A 20,210-nucleotide genomic window follows, 5' to 3' on the forward strand; every position below is an offset into this window, starting at 1 on the left:
GGCTATATTTAAGAGGGAGTTAGATATGGCCCTTGTGGCTAAAGGGATCAGGGGGTATGGAGGGAAGGGAGGTACAGGGTTCTGAGTTGGATGATCAGCCATGATCGTACTGAATGGCGGTGCAGGCTTGATGGGCCGAATGGCCTACTTCTGCACCTATTTTCTATGTTTCTATGTTTCTATTATCTTTAAATAGTAGTTTAGCTCACAATGCCCCAACCTAAGTCTTGTAAATTTCACCATATCTCTACGACTTAAAAGGTAACAGTCTGAGACCTTTTTAACTAGTGGGTGACTAGAAAAATAATGCCTGCCCCTTAATTCATTTTTCCAATCCTCCTGCCACTTCTTCTCTATACCTTTTTTAATCCTACTTTTCACACAAAAACTCCTTACCGACTGTCGAAATTGAAATCTGACCTCCAATGCCCCAAAAGCTGCAATGACGTCACACTAACCGCTGCACCTCACACATGTACTTGTGCCTATGACAATAAACTCGATTTTGACTTTGAATGGGGAGGGGAATAGCAAACGGGAACTCCAGACAGCAGGGGTAGCCAGCACAGAGGCTCAGCAAAGCGGCTTTCTATCTGTACCTGAACAACGCTTTCCATTCTGCCAGTTCCATCATCTCACACACAAAATGCTGGAGGTCAGGCAGCATCTATGGAAATGAATAAACAGTCAATGTTTTAAGCCGAGACCCTGGGAAGGAAGGGGGGAAGAAGGCAGGGAGGGAGATAGCACCAGAGAGCAGCAGAAATTACAGAGGTGGGGCAGTGAGAAAGGGTTTCACTGAGCTCCCGTCAAAGAGAAGATTTAAACTTCTTCAGGGTAGGCATTGCTCGAAGAGACTTCGCAGAGGAGCAGCAAATCATAGACACAAGAGATCCAGTCAATGCTGGAACTCCGGAACACCACACGCAATATTCGATTCCATGCTCCCCAGTGTGTACTACTAAGATTGGCCTGCAGGTGGCAGCTTTGCCTACTGTAGTTCCCCTGTTCACTGCCTCATTAATCTATTTTAAATATTCCCAAACAACAGGAATTCTGCAGATGCTGGAAATTCAAGCAACACACATCAAAGTTGCTGGTGAACGCAGCAGGCCAGGCAGCATCTCTAGGAAGAGGTGCAGTCGACGTTTCAGGCCGAGACCCTTCGTCAGGACTAACTGAAGGAAGAGAGAGTAAGAGATTTGAAAGTGGGAGGGGGAGGGGGAGATCCGAAATGATAGGAGAAGACAGGAGGGGGAGGGATGGAGCCAAGAGCTGGACAGGTGATTGGCAAAAGGGGATACGAGAGGATCATGGGACAGGAGGTCCAGGAAGAAAGACAAGGAGTGGGGGGGGAACCCAGAGGATGGGCAAGAGGTATATTCAGAGGGACAGAGGGAGAAAAAGGAGAGTGAGAGAAAGAATGTGTGCATAAAAATAAATAACGGATGGGGTACGAGGGGGAGATGGGGCCTAGCGGAAGTTAGAGAAGTCGATGTTCATGCCATCAGGTTGGAGGCTACCCAGACGGAATATAAGGTGTTGTTCCTCCAACCTGAGTGTGGCTTCATCTTTACAGTAGAGGAGGCTGTGGATGGACATGTCAGAATGGGAATGGGATGTGGAATTAAAATGTGTGGCCACTGCGAGATCCTGCTTTCTCTGGCGGACAGAGCGTAGATGTTCAGCAAAGCGGTCTCCCAGTCTGCGTCGGGTCTCACCAATATATAAAAGGCCACATCGGGAGCACCGGAGGCAGTATATCACCCCAGTCGACTCACAGGTGAAGTGTTGCCTCACCTGGAAGGACTGTTTGGGGCCCTGAATGGTGGTAAGGGAGGAAGTGTAAGGGCATGTGTAGCACTTGTTCCGCTTACACGGATAAGTCCCTGGCCCTCACCGCTTTATTTTCACCATGGATGTCCAGTCCTTATATACTTCCATCCCCCATCAGGAAGGTCTCAAAGCTCTACGCTTCTTTTTGGATTCCAGACTTAATCAGTTCCCCTCTACCACCACTCTGCTCCGTCTAGCGGAATTAGTCCTTACTCTTAATAATTTCTCCTTTGGCTCCTCCCACTTCCTCCAAACTAAAGGTGTAGCTATGGGCACCCGTATGGGTCCTAGCTATGCCTGCCTTTTTGTTGGGTTTGTGGAACAATCTATGTTCCGTGCCTATTCTGGTATCTGTCCCCCACCTTTCCTTCGCTACATCGACGACTGCATTGGCGCTGCTTCCTGCACGCATGCAGAACTCGTTGACTTTATTAACTTTGCCTCCAACTTTCACCCTGCCCTCAAGTTTACCTGGTCCATTTCCGACACCTCCCTCCCCTTTCTAGATCTTTTTGTCTCTGTCTCTGGAGACAGCTTATCCACTGATGTCTACTATAACCCTACTGACTCTCACAGCTATCTGGGCTATTCCTCTTCTCACCCTGTCTCTTGCAAAAACGCCATCCCCTTCTCGCAATTCCTCCGTCTCCGCCGCATCTGCTCTCAGGATGAGGCTTTTCATTCTAGGACGAGGGAGATGTCTTCATTTTTTAAAGAAAGGGGCTTCCCTTCCTCCACTATCAACTCTGCTCTTAAACGCATCTCCCCCATTTCATGTACATCTGCTCTCACTCCATCCTCCTGCCACCCCACTAGGAATAGGGTTCCCCTGGTCCTCACCTACCACCCCACCAGCCTCCGGGTCCAACATATTATTCTCCGTAACTTCCGCCACCTCCAACGGGATCCCACCACTAAGCACATCTTTCCCTCCCCCCCCCTGCATTCTGCAGGGATCGCTCCCTACACAACTCCCTTGTCCATTCGTCCCCCCCATCCCTCCCCACTGATCTCCCTCCTGGCACTTATCCGTGTAAGCGGAACAAGTGCTACACATGCCCTTACACTTCCTCCCTTACCACCATTCAGGGCCCCAAACAGTCCTTCCAGATGAGGCAACACTTCACCTGTGAGTCGACTGGGGTGATATACTGCCTCTGGTGCTCCCGATGTGGCCTTTTATATATTGGTGAGACCCGACGCAGACTGGGAGACCGCTTTGCTGAACATCTACGCTCTGCCCGCCAGAGAAAGCAGGATCTCCCAGTGGCCACACATTTTAATTCCACATCCCATTCCCATTCTGACATGTCTATCCACGGCCTCCTCTGCTGTAAAGATGAAGCCACACTCAGGTTGGAGGAACAACACCTTATATTCCGTCTGGGTAGCCTCCAACCTGATGGCATGCACATCGACTTCTCTAACTTCCGCTAAGGCCCCACCTCCCCCTCGTACCCCATCTGTTACTTATTTTTATGCACACATTCTTTCTCTCACTCTCCTTTTTCTCCCTCTGTCCCTCTGAATATACCTCTTGGCCATCCTCTGGGTTCCCCCCCCCTTGTCTTTCTTCCCAGACCTCCTGTCCCATGATCCTCTGTATCCCCTTTTGCCTATCACCTGTCCAGCTCTTGGCTCCATCCCTCCCCCTCCTGTCTTCTCCTATCATTTTGGATCTCCCCCTCCCTCTCCAACTTTCAAATCCCTTACTCACTCTTCCTTCAGTTAGTCCTGACCAAGGGTCTCGGCCTGAAACGTCGACTGCACCTCTTCCTAGAGATGCTGCCTGGCCTGCTGCATTCACCAGCAACTTTGATGTGTGTTGCTTAAATATTCCCCTCTTTTTTTGTTCTTATTTGTACTTAGGGGGCAGGATGACATTTCTCAGTTGGGCAGATTTTGAAATTAGAAGGAGGATCGGGATTGTTAAATGCACGTTGCAGCAAAATACTAAAGAATAACATCATTTCTATGGGTAATAACAGTGTTGTGGTGCTACGTTCATTCCACACTAACACACGGAAGCGAATGAGGGGCAATATCAAAGCAAAGCGAGGGAAGACTCGAAGCTGCAGAAATGTGGTTTTTGAGAAGAATCTCGTGGAAGGGCAGAGGAACAAATGGGGAAGTGCCAAAATGCGGAATAAGGAGAGAGCTGATATCATCAATCCGGAAACGGCAGCTGGAATTTCTGGGGTGTCTACTGAGGGAAGAGAAGCTCGAACATTCTGCAGTTACGGGAAAAAAGTCGCGGTGACATTCATGGGTTACATTAAGGGATGGGCAGGCAAAAGTTTCTAAGAGTTTATTACAACTTCTCAGATTAAAGACAGCTGAAAGACCCTGATCGCCCACGTCATGCGTCACGGCATATAATGTATTTGGATTCGTATAATTTGTTTGGCAAAATTGGGATATTCAGATACTTTTAAAAAAAACTTTTGGTTTGCATGCTGAGTTAGAACTGACTTGGCAACTTTGATAAATAACACCAGCAGAATACTGAACATCTTTACTAACCCTGGCTAAACTCGCTCCGTGTTTCTCCACTGATTAACATTTTCCGTTACACGACCACCACCACGTGGTTACATGGAGGTCAGTGCTCTGTCCGCACTCTTCCAAGACACAAAGCAGAATGCGTGGTTTGATACAGTTGTATTCACGATAGCGCAACACGTTACACCTTCAGCGACCGGGGTTCAATTCCCGCCACTGTCCGTGTCCGGAGTTTGTCCGTTCTCCCCGTGACCCCTGGGTGCCCCAGATGCACCCCGCATTCCGCATTCAGATTCAGGATCCAAATCTGTACGGGTTAGAGTTAGTAAACTGTGGGCATGCTATGTTGGTGCTAGAAGCCTGCTGACACTTGTGGGCTGGCTCCCAGCACTTCCTGAGACTGTGCTGGTTATCGACACAAAAACGGTGCATTCCACTGCATCTTTCCACATTCCAGTGACTAATCTTAATCTTGGGTTTACCCACCCCACAAGAGAGCCACCAGAGGAAGTGATTGAGGAGGGTATGCAGCCAACATTTAAAAGGTAATTGGACGGATACACGGAGAGGGAAAATTTTGAGGAATATGGCTCAAATGCAGGCAAATGGGACTAGCTGGAGAAGGCACATTGGTCAGTATGGATGAGTTGGGCTGAAGGCCTGTTTCCATTCTATGACCCTACGACTTGAATTGTAATGAGCAGAGACACAGTGAAATGGCTAGATTAAGACAAACTGTACGACTGAGGATGTATACTCAGTGGCCACTTTATTAAGTACCTCCTGTACCTAATCAAACAGCCACAGAGCGTACTTTTGAGGTCTTCTGCTGTTGTAGCCTATCCTATCAATCTCTGCCTTAAATACACCCAATGACCCGGCCTCCACAGCAGCATGTGGCAACAAATTTCACAAATTGACCATATACAACCCTTATGCTACTGAGATACAGCCCGGAATAGGACCTACCAGCACTCCGAGCCATGCATCCAGCAATCCCTCACTTTAATCCCAGTCTAATCGTGGGACAATTTACAATGATCAATTAACCTACCGACCAGTACGCCTTTGGACTGTAGAGCACAGGGAGAATGAACAAACTCTTTACAGTTAGTGGTGGGATTTGAACCTGGGTTGTCTGTACTGTGAAGTGCTGTGCTACCGTACCACCCTTTTCTTGTGGGCATACTCAATACTTGGTGTGGCCAAGTGGTTAAGGCATCGGTCTAGTGATCTGAAGGTCACTAGTTCGAGCCTCAGCCGAGGAAACGTGTTGTGTCCTTGAGCAAGGCACTTAACCACACATTGCTCTGCGACGACACCGGTGCCAAGCTGTATGGGTCCTAATGCCCTTCCCTTGGACAACATCGGTGGCGTGGAGAGGGGAGACTTGCAGCATGGGCAACTGCTGGTCTTCCATACAGCCTGCTCAGGCCTGCGCCCTGGAAGCCTTCCAAGGCGCAAATCCATGGTCTCACGAGACTAACGGATGCCTATATAAACTCAATAAATCCATAATAAAGTAATAACCATAATAGAATCTATGAAAGACTGCACCAACTGGCTATTCAATCAGTGTGCACAAAATACAACAAGCTGCAAATACAAAAAGGAAGAGATAATAATAATTAAGATAATAAATAAATAAACAACAAATATTGAGAACACAAGATGAAGAGTGCTTGAAAGTGAGTCCATAGGTTGTGGAACATTTCAGAGATGGGGCAGGTGAAGTTGAGCGAAGTTATCCCCTTCGGTTCAATAGCCTGAGAGTTGAGGGTTAACAACTGTTCCTGAGCCTGGTGGTGTTAGCCCTGAGGCTCCCGTACTCTCTTCCTGTAGGCAGGTGTGAGAACAGAGCATGAGCTAGGCGGTGGGGGTCCCCGATGATGGATGCTGCTTTCCTACATCAACGCTCCATCTAGATGTGCTCAATAGTTGTGAGGACTTTACCTGTGATCGACTGGGCTGTATCCATCACTTTTTGTAGGCTTTTCCATTCAAGGGCAATGGTGTTTCCATACCAGGCTGTCATACAGACAGTCAATATCCTCTCCACCACATCGATAAAAGTTTGTCAAAGTTTTAGATGTCATGCTGAATCTCTACAAACTCCTAAGGAATTAGAGACACTGCTGTGCTTTCCTCATAATTGTGCTTATGGTCTGGGCCCAGGACAGATCCTCAGAAATAATAGCACTGAGGAATTTGCTGACCCTCTCCACCTCTGGTCCTCGATGAGGACTGGCTCTTGGACCTTCAGTTTCCTCTTTCTGAAATCAATAACCAGTTCCTCGGTCTTGCCGACGTTAAGTGAGAGGTTGTTGTTATGACAGCACTCAGCCAGATTTTCAATCTCCCTCCTCCGTGCTGATATGTCACATCTTTGATTCGGACTATGACAGTGGTGTTGTCAGTAACCTTGAATATGGCATTGGAGCTGTGCATGGCCACTTCAATGTGTTGTGCACTCAGAGATGCTCTTCTGCATGCTATTGTAGTAACGTGTGGCTATTTGAGTTATTGTCACCTTCCTGTAAACTTGAACCAATCTGACCAACCTCCTTTGACCTCCCTCATTAACTTGGCACTTCTGCATTCAAAAATGCTGCTCACTGGCTGCTTTTGTTTCTTGCACCATTCTGTGTAAACTCTAGAGCCTGTTGTGCATGGAAATCCCAGGGTATCAGTAGTTTCTGAGATATTCAAACCACCCCGTCTGGCACCAACAATTATTCCATGGTCAAAGTCAGTTCGATTTCTTCCCTGTTCTGATGTTTGGTCTGAGCAACAACTGAACCTCTTGACCATGCCTGCATGCTTTTATATATTGAGTTGCTGCCACGTGATTGGCTGATTAGATAATTCCATCAATGAGTAGGTGTACAGATTTACTCAATAAAGTAGCCACTGAATGTAAACTGCATGTTAACTCTGTGTCAATCACAAGACTGATTTTTGTGCTTGGACATTTTACCGATTAACTGTTGCTGCATTCATCTTCCCATGATGTTGTCTTAAAATTGCTTTTTCGTTTATGCAATACCCACCCACCCCACAATCCCCTTCTCCTTGTCACGGCCTTCCCCAGATTTTCCTGGAATACCTCCACAGGAAAGTAGGTAAGAAAAGATAACTTGCTACTCACTCCACAGAGCCAATGATGATTATTTTCAGGTTCACAGTTCTGTTGGTGCTCATCTACGGTATCTGCAAAACAAACAGAGGGGACTGCTTCAGCGGCGTGAACGTCACAGAAAACCAGCAGAGTTATCGGCTCGTTACACAGTGAGCACTGTGCGGTACAAGGGCCATTCTCATAAAGTGAAGCAACCAGGTGAGGCCACCTGTGTGTCCGTCAGGTTTGTCTACCCTGCAGCCTTCCCTAATCAGTGAGGCTGAACCCAGATCAGCGGACCACCTCATCGAGCACCTTCACTCCATCAGTCTCAGGATTTCCTGGTGGCTACTCATTTTAATTCTACTTCCCATTCCCATTCCGGCATTTAGGTCCATGGATTCCTCCCTGCCATGATGAGGCCACTCTCTGGTTGGAGGATGAACACCTCAAGTTCCATCTGGGTAGCTTCCAACCTGATGGCATGAGCATCGGTTTCTCTAACCTCTGAGAGCGGAGGGTTAGTAACTGTTCCTGAACCTGGTGGTGCACTCCACATTCTGGTTCCCCTCGCATCCCTTCACTTCTCCTCACATGCCTATCAATGCCCTCTGGTGGCCCTCCTCCTCCATTTCTCCCATGGACCTCTCCTATCAGATTCCTCCTTCTTCAGCCCTTTGGTTCTTCCACCGATCACCTCCCAGCTTCTGAATCCATCACCCCCCCCCTCACATCTACTTACCAACTCACTTGGTCTCACCTAGTAGCTATCAGCTTGTACTCCTGCCCCTCCCCACACATGCTTATTCCGGCCTCTTCCTGCTTCCTTTCCAGTCCCGAAGAAGGATCTCAGCCCGAAATATCATCTGCTTTTCCCCCTCCATAGGTGCTCCCCGATCTGCTGAGTTCCTCCAGCATGTTGGCTGTGTTGCTGTGGATTTCCAGCACCTGCAGAATCTCGTGTCAATATCTGATGTAGCATCAGGACAGTGTTATCAGCTCCTGCTGTGCTGTGTGGCACCATACTGCCCGCAGTGTAGAATAGGCGACACAATAGCATACTGGCTAGCTTATTGCTTTAAAGCCACAGTGCTTGGGCCACTGTCAAAGTTTTATTGGGACAAGACAGGAGAATGGGGTTGAGAGGGCCAGTGTCATAGAATCACAGAAAAGTACAGGACAGTGACAAGCCCTTTGGCCTACTTGGGCTGTGCCGAACAATCTAAACTGCCTAGTCCCATCAACCTGCACCCGACCCATGGCAATCTAACCATGTAGCTTTCCAAACTTCTCTAAAACGTTGAAATCAAGCTCACATGCATCACTTGTGCTGGCAGCTCTGAATGAAGAAGTTTCCCCTGATGTTCCCCTTAAACTTTTCACCTTTCACCCTTAACCCATGACCTCTAGTAGTCCCACCCGACCTCAGCAAGCTTGCATTTACCCTATCCATGTCCCTGACAAGTCTGCCATGATGGAATGGCGGAGCAGACTTGATGGGCTGAATGGCCAATTTCTGCTCCTGTGTCTTATGGATCACAGGGCACTGGGGGAACCGACACCAGGACACCCTCCGACCGCGTTAGTCTTTGACGCCAACGACGCATTTCACTGGGTCTTGATGTCCCTGCGATAAGTGCAGCCGATCCCTTTTGCGTACAAAGAGGCCAGCGACATCGCGTGAGGAGGCGCTGCCCGCCCGCAAACCTACCGAGTCTGGGGGCAGCCTCTGAACGGATCACCCCGCTGCCTGACGGGCCCCAGCAGCTGAAGAAGCCGAGGGAGAGGAGCTCGAGAGTGGAGGACACCAGCCGAGGAGAGCAGCCTGTGAAACCGAAAGCGACAACTTGTTACGGTCCTTTATGTAGTACTCACGGTTTGGCTCATTCCTATTCGTCTACTGCGGGGCAGTCGGGAAGTTACTCTCAGCCTGGGCAGCGGTGCTTTACGATGAATGAAGTGTAGGCAGTCTCGGGGACTGAAGAACTGTCAGACAAAGGTACTAGTCAAACTCACGGCGAGGACTGGTCTGCTCGGTTCCGATGACACCGCTTCAGGGCGTGCACAGGGGTGTTTCCCCGTGAACGGCTACTGACACACTGCAACAATATTATCGGCAGCTTTGGAACGCTCCGAATGTCTCCCAGCGTTGTGTAATCACTGACTCTGTGAAACACAGAATGACATAACATTGCACTTCTCTACATGCACATGTTCCTGAATCAGGCCCCTCTCAATCTGATGCCGGCTCTCATCTTCCCACTCAATGGCTTAAGAGTGAAAGCCGAGAAGTTTAAGGAGAAGGTGAGGGGAAACTTCTTCACTCAGAGGGTCGGGAGAGAGAGGAACGAGCTGCCAGCACAAGTGGTGAATATGAGCTCGATTACAGCACGTAAGATAGATACACAGATGGCAGGGGGTATGGGCTGGGAGTAGGCATTTTAAATGGTTTTGGCGTGGACTGGATGGGCTGAAGGGCCTGTTTCTGTGCTGTACTTCTTTATGACCCCGTGACTCCTTCCGCCCCCTTCAGACATTGTTTGAGTATTGTGTCCAGTTCAGGTCACCTCACTATTGGGAGGATGTAGAAAGTTTAGAGGGGGTGTCAGGAAGAGTTATCAGGATGCTGCCTGGATTAGACAGAACATAAAACATAGAATAGTACAGCACAGTACAGGCCCTTTGGCCCACAATGTTGTGCCGACCCTCAAACCCTGCGTCCCATATAAGCCCCCACCTTAAATTCCTCCATATACCTGTCTAGTAGTCTCTTAAACTTCACTAGTGTATCTGCCTCCACCACTGACTCAGGCAGTGCATTCCACGCACCAACCACTCTCTGAATGAAAAACCTTCCTCTGATATCCCCCTTGAACTTCCCACCCCTTACCTTAAAGCCATGTCCCCTTGTATTGAGCAGTGGTGCCCTGGGGAAGAGGCGCTGGCTATCCACTCTATCTATTCCTCTTATTATCTTGTAAACCTCTATCATGTCTCCTCTCATCCTCCTTCTCTCCAAAGAGTAAAGCCCTAGCTCCCTTAATCTCTGATCATAATGCATACTCTCTAAACCAGACAGCATCCTGGTAAATCTCCATTATTAGGCATTTCTAATTATATAGACCGGACAGAGAGTGCTTTTTCCCCAGGGCGCCAGTTGTTAATATGAGGGGGCACAATGATCAGCATGTTGGGTCGTGGCTAGCACAGCGCTTTACAGTACCAGCAACCCAGGTTCAATTCCTGCCGCCGCCGCTGCCGGGAACGTTCTCTCCATGACCGCGTGGGTTTCCTCCCGCAGTCCAAGGACGTACCAGCTGGTTGGTTAATTGGTCACTGTAAATTGCCTTGTGACTGGACTAGTGTTCAATCGGGGGGGCCACAGAGGGCCTACTTTGCGTTGTAGCTCAATAAATAAATAAGTCGTGTGAAGGTGAGTTGGGGAAAGTTTAAGGGAGATGTCAGAGGTAGTGTTTTTTTTAACATAGAGAGTGGGAAGTGATGGAGGTGCACTGCTGGGGACATTAGAGATTTTAATAGATCCTTAGGTAGGCACAGGGATAAAAAAAAAGTGGCGTGGTTGCGTAATGCTATTACAGCGCCAACGACCCTGGGTTCAATTCTGCCACTGCCTGTAAGTTTTTACATTCCCCCTGTGACTGCGTGAGATTCCCATGGAGGCTCCGGTTTCCTCCCCCATTCCAGAGGCGCACGGTTAGTAGGTTAATTGGTCACACGGGTGCCATTGGGCTCGCAGGGCCGCAAGGACCCGTTACTGTGCTGTATATCTAAATCAATAAAATATTAAAAAATGGAGGGTCACGGGAAGGTTCGACTGGCCGTGGAGTAGATTAAAAGGTCAGCACAGCATTGTGGAATGAAGGGCCTGTGCTGTGATGTTCTTTTTTATATAGGCATCCGTTAGTCTCGTGAGACCATGGATTTGCGCCTTGGAAGGTTTCCAGGGCGCAGGCCTGGGCAAGGTTGTATGGAAGACTGGCAGTTGCCCATGCTGCAAGTCTCCCCTCTCCACACCACCGATGTTGTCCAAGGGAAGGGCATTAGGACCCATACAGCTTGGCACCGGTGTCGTCGCAGAGCAATGTGTGGTTAAGTGCCTTGCTCAAGGACACAACACGCTGCCTCAGCTGAGGTTCGAACTAGCGACCTTCAGATCACTAGACCGATGCCTTAACCACTTGGCCACGCTGCGATGTTCTATGTTCAATAATCCATGTAGCAAATTTCCACCAGGCTCACCAAAGCCCTCCTGACCTGGTCTGTCCTGTGCGCGGCTCCAGATTAAACACTGTATTCTTAACTGTCTCTTTCTTTCCAGAGTAATTAGAGGTGAACAATAAATTCTGACACCGCCGGTGGCATCCACATTCTGTGAATATACACTCGGTTTCCATTTTATTAGATATTTCTTATACCTGACAAAGTGACCCCTGAGTGTATGTTTGTGGTCTCCTGCTGCTGTAGCCCATCCACTTCCAGGTTCGACATGTTGTGCATTCAGAGATGCTCTTCTGCACACCACTGTTGTAACGCGTGGTTAGTTGAGTTACTGTCACCTTCCGGTCAGCTTGAACCAGTCTGGCCATTCTCCTCTGACCTCTCTCACTAACAAGGCACTGCTGCTCACAGGATGGTTTTTTTGCTTTTCGTACGATTCTCTGTCAACTCTAGAGACTGTTGTGTGTGAAAATCCCAGGAGATCAGCAGTTTCTAAGATCATCCTGTCTGGCACCAACAATCATTCCACGGTCAAAGTGACCTAGATCACATTTCTTCCCCCATTTGCACATTTAATCTGAACAACAACTGAACCTCTTGACCATGTCTGCATGCATTGAGTTGCAGTCACATGATTGGCTGATTAGATATTAGCATTGGCAAGCAGGTGTACCTAATAAAGTGGCCACTGAGTGTATACAGTATTTTGCAATTCGTCATGACAGTCTTATGACATCTGTCATAAGAGTGACATAATAGTAAATGCACTTCCAATATCCTGCAGATGTGAGCAGTGTTTAATAACTCCTTCTTCAAAGTAATTAAGTATCTCTCCAAAAATCTGCCACTGTAGTGCAGCGAGACCTCGTTCACCTAGAGAATTGCACGGCTTGGTATAGCAACTGCTTTGCCTGAGACTGCAAGAAACCACAGAGAGTTGTGTACAGGGCTCAGCACATCACCGAAACCAGCCTCCCCTCCATGGACTCCTCTGCCTTGATACAGAAGTTATCAAAGACCCCTGTCACCCTGTCAGATCCACGCATTCATTCTGTCTCTGCTTGGATTCTGTGTTGCACGTTCATAATGTTCATTACGGTAATTAGTCACATGGGTGGGGCTTGGCAAAGGCGAAGGGAATAAGTTACGCTTTCGTGCTTTATTGTGGGCATTTTGGTTCTGGAGACCGCCTGATGTCATCTTTTGTTGCCTGCTTAATTGTGTGTTTTGCTAGCTGCTAACAAAGGATCGAAGACATTTCTTCGACTTTGTGGAATATTATTATTGGATTGGTCATACAAGGATAATGACCCATGCTAGGTTGCTGGTAGTGGCAACTGGTTTGTTACAATTGGCCGCTGTACACCCCAAGTATTGTCTCTTCTCTTACTCTCATTGGTCAGGAGATACAAAAGTACATACCTCCTGCTGTTATAGTTCTGTTGAACAGTTCCCCAGTGCAATAAGATGCTCTCTTGGCCTCGCAACGTTCCTTGTCACAGCATTGCACTTTTTTATCTGCCTGCAGTCGACTTTCTCCGAAACGGTAACACTTCACTCTGCATTCTGTTATTGCTTTACCTTGAAGCACAATTGTAATGAATTGATCTGTATAGACAGTACGCAATCAGAATCAGAACCTGAATATAAATCAGGTTTAATATCAGCAGCATAGGTCGTGAAATTTGTTAACTTGGTGGCAGCAGTACAATGTAATACATAATAATATGGAAAAAGAAACTTTGTACTCCTTCCTGATGGTAGCAATGAGAAGAGGCAAACTTGTCCTCCTGTATATCGGTGGGAGCCAATGTAGATTGGGAGGTCGCTTTGCCGAGCACCTACACTCCACCCACCAGGAAAAAACGGGATTTCTCAATGGCCATCCACTTTAATTTCACTTCCCATTCCCCTTCCAACATGTCAGTCCACGGCCTCCTCCACTGCCACGACGAGGCCACACTCAGGTTGGAGGAGCAACACCTTGTATTCCGTCTGGGTAGCCTCCAGCCTGATGAACATCAATTTCTTGAACTTCTGGTAATTTCCCCCCTTTACCATTCCCATTCCCATTTCCCTCTCTCACCTTATCTCCTTACCTGCCCACCACCCCCCTCTGCTTCTCCTCCCCCTTCCCTTTATTCCATTGTCTAGATGGGTAATAAAATGGACAACTCCACGGCGCTAGCCAGGCGTCAGAGAACATTTCGGGAGTGCAGTGTGATGTGTTTCACTGGAACGGGGCTGCATGAGGACATACCCGATCAAAACTTCTCCATGGACGGCTTCCAGACCGTTTGGGCTGACCGGAAGTGCACTGAGAGCGGTAAGCGTAAAGGAGTTGGGTGCTTACTGTTCTGGTTAACAACAGGTGGTGCAATCCGGGTCATATTACGATCGAGGAACGTGTTTGTAGACCGGATATTGAACTTTTTACTGTCGGACTCCGGCCACATTCCACCGAGATACAACACTGGGCGGCACGGGAGGTCGTTCCTGCCTGTGGCTATCGAACGTGCAGTTCCTCCCGTGGAGGGTCAGACACTCTGAGCCAATAGACTGGTCCTGGACTTCTTTCCATCTGGCATAGTTTGCATTATGTTGTTTGATTGCTTGTGTTTTTTGTATTGCTATATTTATGCTCTATTCTTGGTTGGTGCGGCTGTAATGAAACCCAATTTCCCTCGGGATCAATAAAGTATATCTATCTGTCTATCTATCTATCTATCTACCTGTTTTCTGTCCTCTCCTATCAGAGTCCCCATTCCACTAGCCTATTTTCTCTTTCACCAACTTCCCAGCTCTTTACTTCATCCCACCCTTTCTTTTTGTTTCACCTATCACCTGCCACCTTGTACTTCCTCCTCACTTCCGCCCAACTTCTTATTCTGACTTCTCCCCTTCCTTCCAGTCCTGACGAAGGGTCTCGGCCCGAAACGTCAACTGTAGTCCTTTCCATATATGCTGCCTGGCCTGCTGGATTCCTCCAGCATTTTGTGTTTGTTGCTTTAGTTTTCACTGTATCTCAGTACGTGCGACAATAATAACTGACTTTACCAAGTTACCAATTTGCTTTTGGTATTGCTATTGGTTTATTATTGGCACATGCACCAAGATACAATAGGAAGCTTGTCGTACATAGTGTTCACACAGATTAGATCATTACACAGTGCACTGAGGAGATACAAGATAAAACAATAACAATGCAGAATAAAGTGTAATAACTCCAGAGAAAGTGTAGTGCAGGTAAACACTAAGGTGCAAAATCATTATGAGGTAGATTTTGAGTCCAGGAAATCACCTTATTGTACAGGAGATCCATTCAAGAGTCTAGTAACAGTTGGGTAGATAGATACTGTCCTTGAGCCTGTAGGTGCATGCTTTCAGACTCTTGTATCTTCTGCCCGATGGGAGAGGGGAGAAGAGAGAATGTTTGGGGTGGGTGGGGTTTTTAGTTATGTTCAAAGTCGAAGTAACTATATTATCAAAGTACGTACAGTATATGTTAACATATGCAATCTTGAGCTGCACTTTCATGTTGGCTGTTTTACCAAGACAGCAAGGAATGTGGATAGAGTCCATAGAGGGGTGGCTGCTTTCCACATTCTGTCCACAGTTCTCTGCAGTTTCATTCCAATTGTCACTAACGCTGGGCCAAACCAGCTCTGCTGGTTATTGGGTGGAGAGCTCGCTGGAGACTAGTCATCACACATTCCTTAGAGGTTCGTCACTCGGCAGAGCAGACTTAAGAATGGATGCAACTTGCTAAATCACACCTGCTGTTTGAAAGGCCAGGGAAAAGAACATCCAAGATCGTAAAAACAGATGTAGCTCGAAAAACAAGAGTCTTCAGATGCTGGACTTCTGGAGAACCCACAAAGCGTTGGAGGATCTCAGTGGGCCAGGCAGTATCAAAATCAGAATCTGAATCAGGTTCAATATCACCGGCATGTAAAATCTGTTAACTTTATGGCAACAGTACCATGCAATTCATAATTATAGAGAAAAAATATGGATTACAGTAAATATACGTATATATTAAATAGGAAATGCAAAAACAGAAATAAAGAAGTAATGAGGTAGTGTTCATGGTTTCAATGTCCATTCAGAAATGGAAGTCAGAAGGGAAGAAGCTGTTCTGAATCGTTGAGTGTGTGCCTTCAGGCTCCTGTACCTCCTCCCCGATGGTGGCAATAAGAACAAGACATGACCTGGGTGACGGGGGTCCTCAGTGATGGATGTCGCCCTTTGGAGGCATCGCCCCTTGAGGATGTCCTGGAGTCTACAGAGGCTAGTGTCCATGAGGGAGCAGTACTGTGGGGAGGGGGGATGGAATGGACAGTCGACGTTTTGAGTTGAGAGCCTTCAATGGGACAGGACAGAAAGAGGAGTGCTCGCCGGTATAAAACGGTGGGTGGAAGGGTGGAGCAGGAGCTGGCTGATCCAGGTGAGAGGAGGGTGGTAATAAGCAGGTGCTGGGCGAGAACAGAAATGGTGTCAGAAGCTGGGAGGTTATATGTGTAAGTGATAAAGGTTATAGAAGATGGAATCTGATGGGAGAAGACCATGGAATGAAGAGATGAAGGCAGCAACCAGAGAAATGTATAAGTGATGGGCAGATCGAGAGGGCAGGGAAAGGGGAATGTGTGGTGATAGGGACAAAGGGGAGTGGCTACTTTGTTAGATGAAACCAACATTCATGCTGTTATGTTGACGACTGCCTGATAATGTCCTGACTGATTGCATCAAAGGGCCATAATCTTAAAGTGATTGGAGGAAAGTATAGGGGGTGATGGCAGAGATGGTGGGTGTCTGGAATGCCCTGCCATTGGTGGTGGTAGAAACAGATACGTTAGAGGCATTTAAGATAGGCACTAGAAAAGCAGAGGTCTATGTAGGAGAGGAGGGTTAGATTAGACATTGGGTGCCAAAGAGCCTGAACTGAGCTGTAATAAGCCTACGTCTCTATGACTCAAAAACTCCCAAAGTCACTGCAACTCTTTCCAAAGTCACATCACATCTTTCCAAAGAACAGTAAAACCCAAAGATTATTTCTTTATTACATCTTCTGATTATTAATTCTTTATGGACCAGAGCAAGGCTTTGTGGGGCAATCATCCAATTCCACATGAATTCAAGATCATGATGACTTGACTCACATTCAACACATGAGTATGCTCTAAAGCTCTTGATGTTTAGTCATGGCTAGTGAGTCACTGTTTAATCTTACAGATACAAGGACTTCCCTCTTATTGCACCACATTAGAGGTGTGCTGTGTTCTGCAATACTTTAAAAGTTCTTTACTAACCAGCTGAAATATAGATAGAATCGTAGACCACTACAGCACAGAAACTAGCCCTTCAGCCAATCTAATCTGTGCTAAACTGTTTTTCTGCTTGTGTTATCAACCCGAACCTGGACCACAGTTGACCATACCCCGCCCATCCGAGTACTTAGCCAAACTTTCTTAAATGTTACAAGGATACAGGTGCAGAGGGAGGTACAACGGCCAAGGTTTCGAAGCATGTTGAGCAGTGCTGAGGGAGTGACGGTTTTCAATGCCGAGATATAATCAATAAACATAGTGGAGCTATCTTCATCAGAGGACTGCAATATCTCAGCAAAGGAGTGTATCAGAATTCTCTGAAGGACAACTGGATGTGGAAAATATACACCTCAACAATAATGCCAACATTTTGCAAATAAATGAGAATAAAAAACAAGAACAATTTCATCATATTGAGTCTTAGGGTCACAGAGTACAGAAAGAGACCATTTGGCCCATCTAGTCCACATTGATCTGTTATTTTACCTAGCCTGGAATATGCATCGATTCTTTCATTTTTGTGCTTTATATTCTGTATTTTTGTTTGTTTTTTTTTTGTCGTTTGCACAACTTGTTTTTTATATGTGTGGTGGGTGGTGTTTGATGTTTTTCTTCGAATGGATTGGTTCCATGGTCTTCGTTTCGTGGCTGTCTATGGGGAAGACAAATCTCAGGGTTGCATACAGCATATACATACCTTGATAATAAATGTACTTTGAAGCTTTGAATCCTGTCAACCCATGGCTCCATACCCCTCCCATCCCTGTACTTATCCACATTTCTCTTACATGTTGCAATCAAACCTGCATTCACCAGTTCTCATGACTTTAACAGAAGTGACAAAAAGTGGTTGCCCAGGCTTCTGTTTTTCAAAAAGGCTGATTCCCTGTAATCATTCTGAATGACAAGTGATCTAGTTGATATGTACAGACTCTGTATGGGGCAGATGCAGAATGGGCTATTCCCAAATCAGAAGTCACAAACTCAGATAATTTCTTCAGCAAGGGAGCAGTGACCAATTAACCTGCTAACCGGAGTGTCTTTGCACTGTGAGGGAAACAGGAACACAGAGAGAAGACCCACGTAGTAATGGGGAAAACGTACAAACTCCTTACAGGCATCTTCAGACCTTTCATCTTCCCAAGCACCTTCTCCCTAGAAATGGCAACTGCACTCACTCCTGCACCCCTGACACTGTCGAACTTCTGGCATACTGCTAGTGCCTTCCATAGTGAAGACTGATGCAAAATACTTATTCAGTTCATCCTTTCCCCCATTACTACCTTTTCAACATCATTTTCCATTGGTCTGATATCTACTCCCGCCTCTCTTTTACTCTTTATATATCTGAAAGAAAAACTTTTGGCATCCTTTGATATTATTGGCTAGCTTACCTTCGTAGAGTCATAGAATCTTAGAGAAGTACAACATAGAAACAGGCCCTTTGGCCCATCTAGTCCATGCCAAAACCATTTAAACTGCCTACTCCCATCGACCTGCTCTGGGCCCACGGCCCTCCATATCCCTACTATACAATTACTTATCCAAACTTCTCTCCAATGTTGAAATCGAGTTTGCATGCCAGTCATCTAGGCATGGTCAAAATGAAAGTGCTGGCTGGAAGCTTTGTCTGGTGGCCTGGGACCGATCAGCAGATCAAGCAGATGTTTTGGTTGCCAACACATCCAGAAGATGCCAAGAGCATTTTGGAGAAAAATGCAGAAAGGAGCTAAAAGGTGTCGAGGGCTGACAGAACAACTTCCTGCAGTCCTAGAGTCAACTCCTACAACCACATACTGTATATAGGCATCCCTTAGTCTCATGAGACCATGGATTTGTGCTTTGGAAGGTTTCCAGGGCGCAGGCCAGGGCAAGATTGTATGGAAGACCAGCAGTTGCCCATGCTGCAAGTCTCCCCTTTCCATGCCACCAATGTTGTCCAAGGGAAGGGCATTAGGACCCATACAGCTTGGCACCTGTGTCATCGCAGAGCAATGTGTGGTTAAGTGCCTTGCTCAAGGACACAACACGCTCCCCCAGCCAAGGCTCGAACTAGCGACCTTCAGATCACTAGACAAACACCTTAACCACTTGGCCACGCACCAACACGCTACTATATAGACACCGACACACACACACACACACACACACACACACACACACACACACACACACACACACACACACACACACACACATATATATATATATATATGTGTGTGTGTGTGCTTGTGTAAGTTGAGATTCATTCTGTATTGGGTTGCAGTTTATAGCTAAGCGGAGATGTGTATTTAATATTTCAGTAATATTTGAGTCATATTGTAAAAATATTGCTTAATAAAGCATTCTTCGTTTGTTTACATAATTTATTATGGGTTAAATGTAAAAGTACGTAAATAGCATATGTTATTACACCAGGTCATATGTGCACGCCTCACTAAAGTAAAATGCACCTCCCGACTCTGAATTGCTTTCAATTAGCTTTATGTTTTGGAGTACAAAACATAACAAGAGGTACAATAACAACATTTAAATCGACATAGACAGGAAAGTTTCAGAGGGATCTCGGCCAAATGCAGGCCTATGGGATTAGGACCCATCCCATTCCAGATGCTGTCTGTCCAATCTCCTGCCATCTGGGTGTAGATACAGAAAGATCTTAGCCAAGACAGTAAGACTGAAAAACAGCTTCTTCCCGAGGGCTGTTGTGCAGCTGAATAATGCTACACCCTGGCTTGCCATTGGCCTCTGAATGTTAAGGACTATCACTTGTATGTAAATATGGGAATTTTTTAAATATAATTAAGCCAGACGCATGCATTGTAAGTAACTGCTTTGCATGGACTGAAGTAGCACCGTAATCTTGTTGTTTTTAGCAAAGACAATAAAGTTCTATTCGATTCTAGTTTAGTTGGGCACCTTGGTCAGCATGGACAATCGGGGCCGAAGAGCCTGATTCCATGTTGTACGATTCTATAGTCGTCAATGAATATGGTGCTCAGGCACTGAAGTAAAATATTAGCCGTGACGGTACTGAATAGTGGCGTAGCAGTCGGGGCGTTCCGAAGCTCAGAGTTCAATTCCAGCGCTGTCAGAGGAGTTGGTACGTTTTCCCCATGACTGCGTGGGCTTCCTCTGTCTGCTCCTGCTTCCCCCACAGTGCAAGGACATTCCGGTTAGCAGGTCAT

The 20,210-nt window shown here is 46.8% G+C and overlaps 1 protein-coding gene across 4 annotated transcripts in view; it reads right to left on the reverse strand.

Moving 5' to 3' along the window:
* The window catches only part of LOC140210080 (ras-related protein Rab-7b-like), a 50,790-nt gene extending 41,213 nt beyond the window's left edge, over positions 1-9,577 (reverse strand). The window contains exons 1-3 of one of the 4 annotated variants that reach the window (XM_072278874.1): positions 9,332-9,577; positions 7,487-7,548; positions 600-667 (exon numbers count right to left, since the gene is read on the reverse strand). In XM_072278874.1, the coding sequence (XP_072134975.1) occupies positions 600-667 (68 nt within the window). In that variant the 5' untranslated portion in view covers positions 7,487-7,548; positions 9,332-9,577. Of the gene's footprint in view, positions 1-599; positions 668-7,486; positions 7,549-9,167; positions 9,308-9,331 lie in introns of those variants that run through there. The other 3 variants (XM_072278877.1, XM_072278875.1, XM_072278876.1) reach the window with 3 other exon arrangements.
* Between the last annotated feature and the right edge of the window lie 10,633 nt (positions 9,578-20,210).

Source organism: Mobula birostris, chromosome 14 (assembly GCF_030028105.1).
Source record: "Mobula birostris isolate sMobBir1 chromosome 14, sMobBir1.hap1, whole genome shotgun sequence".
Lineage (NCBI taxonomy): Eukaryota > Metazoa > Chordata > Chondrichthyes > Myliobatiformes > Myliobatidae > Mobula > Mobula birostris.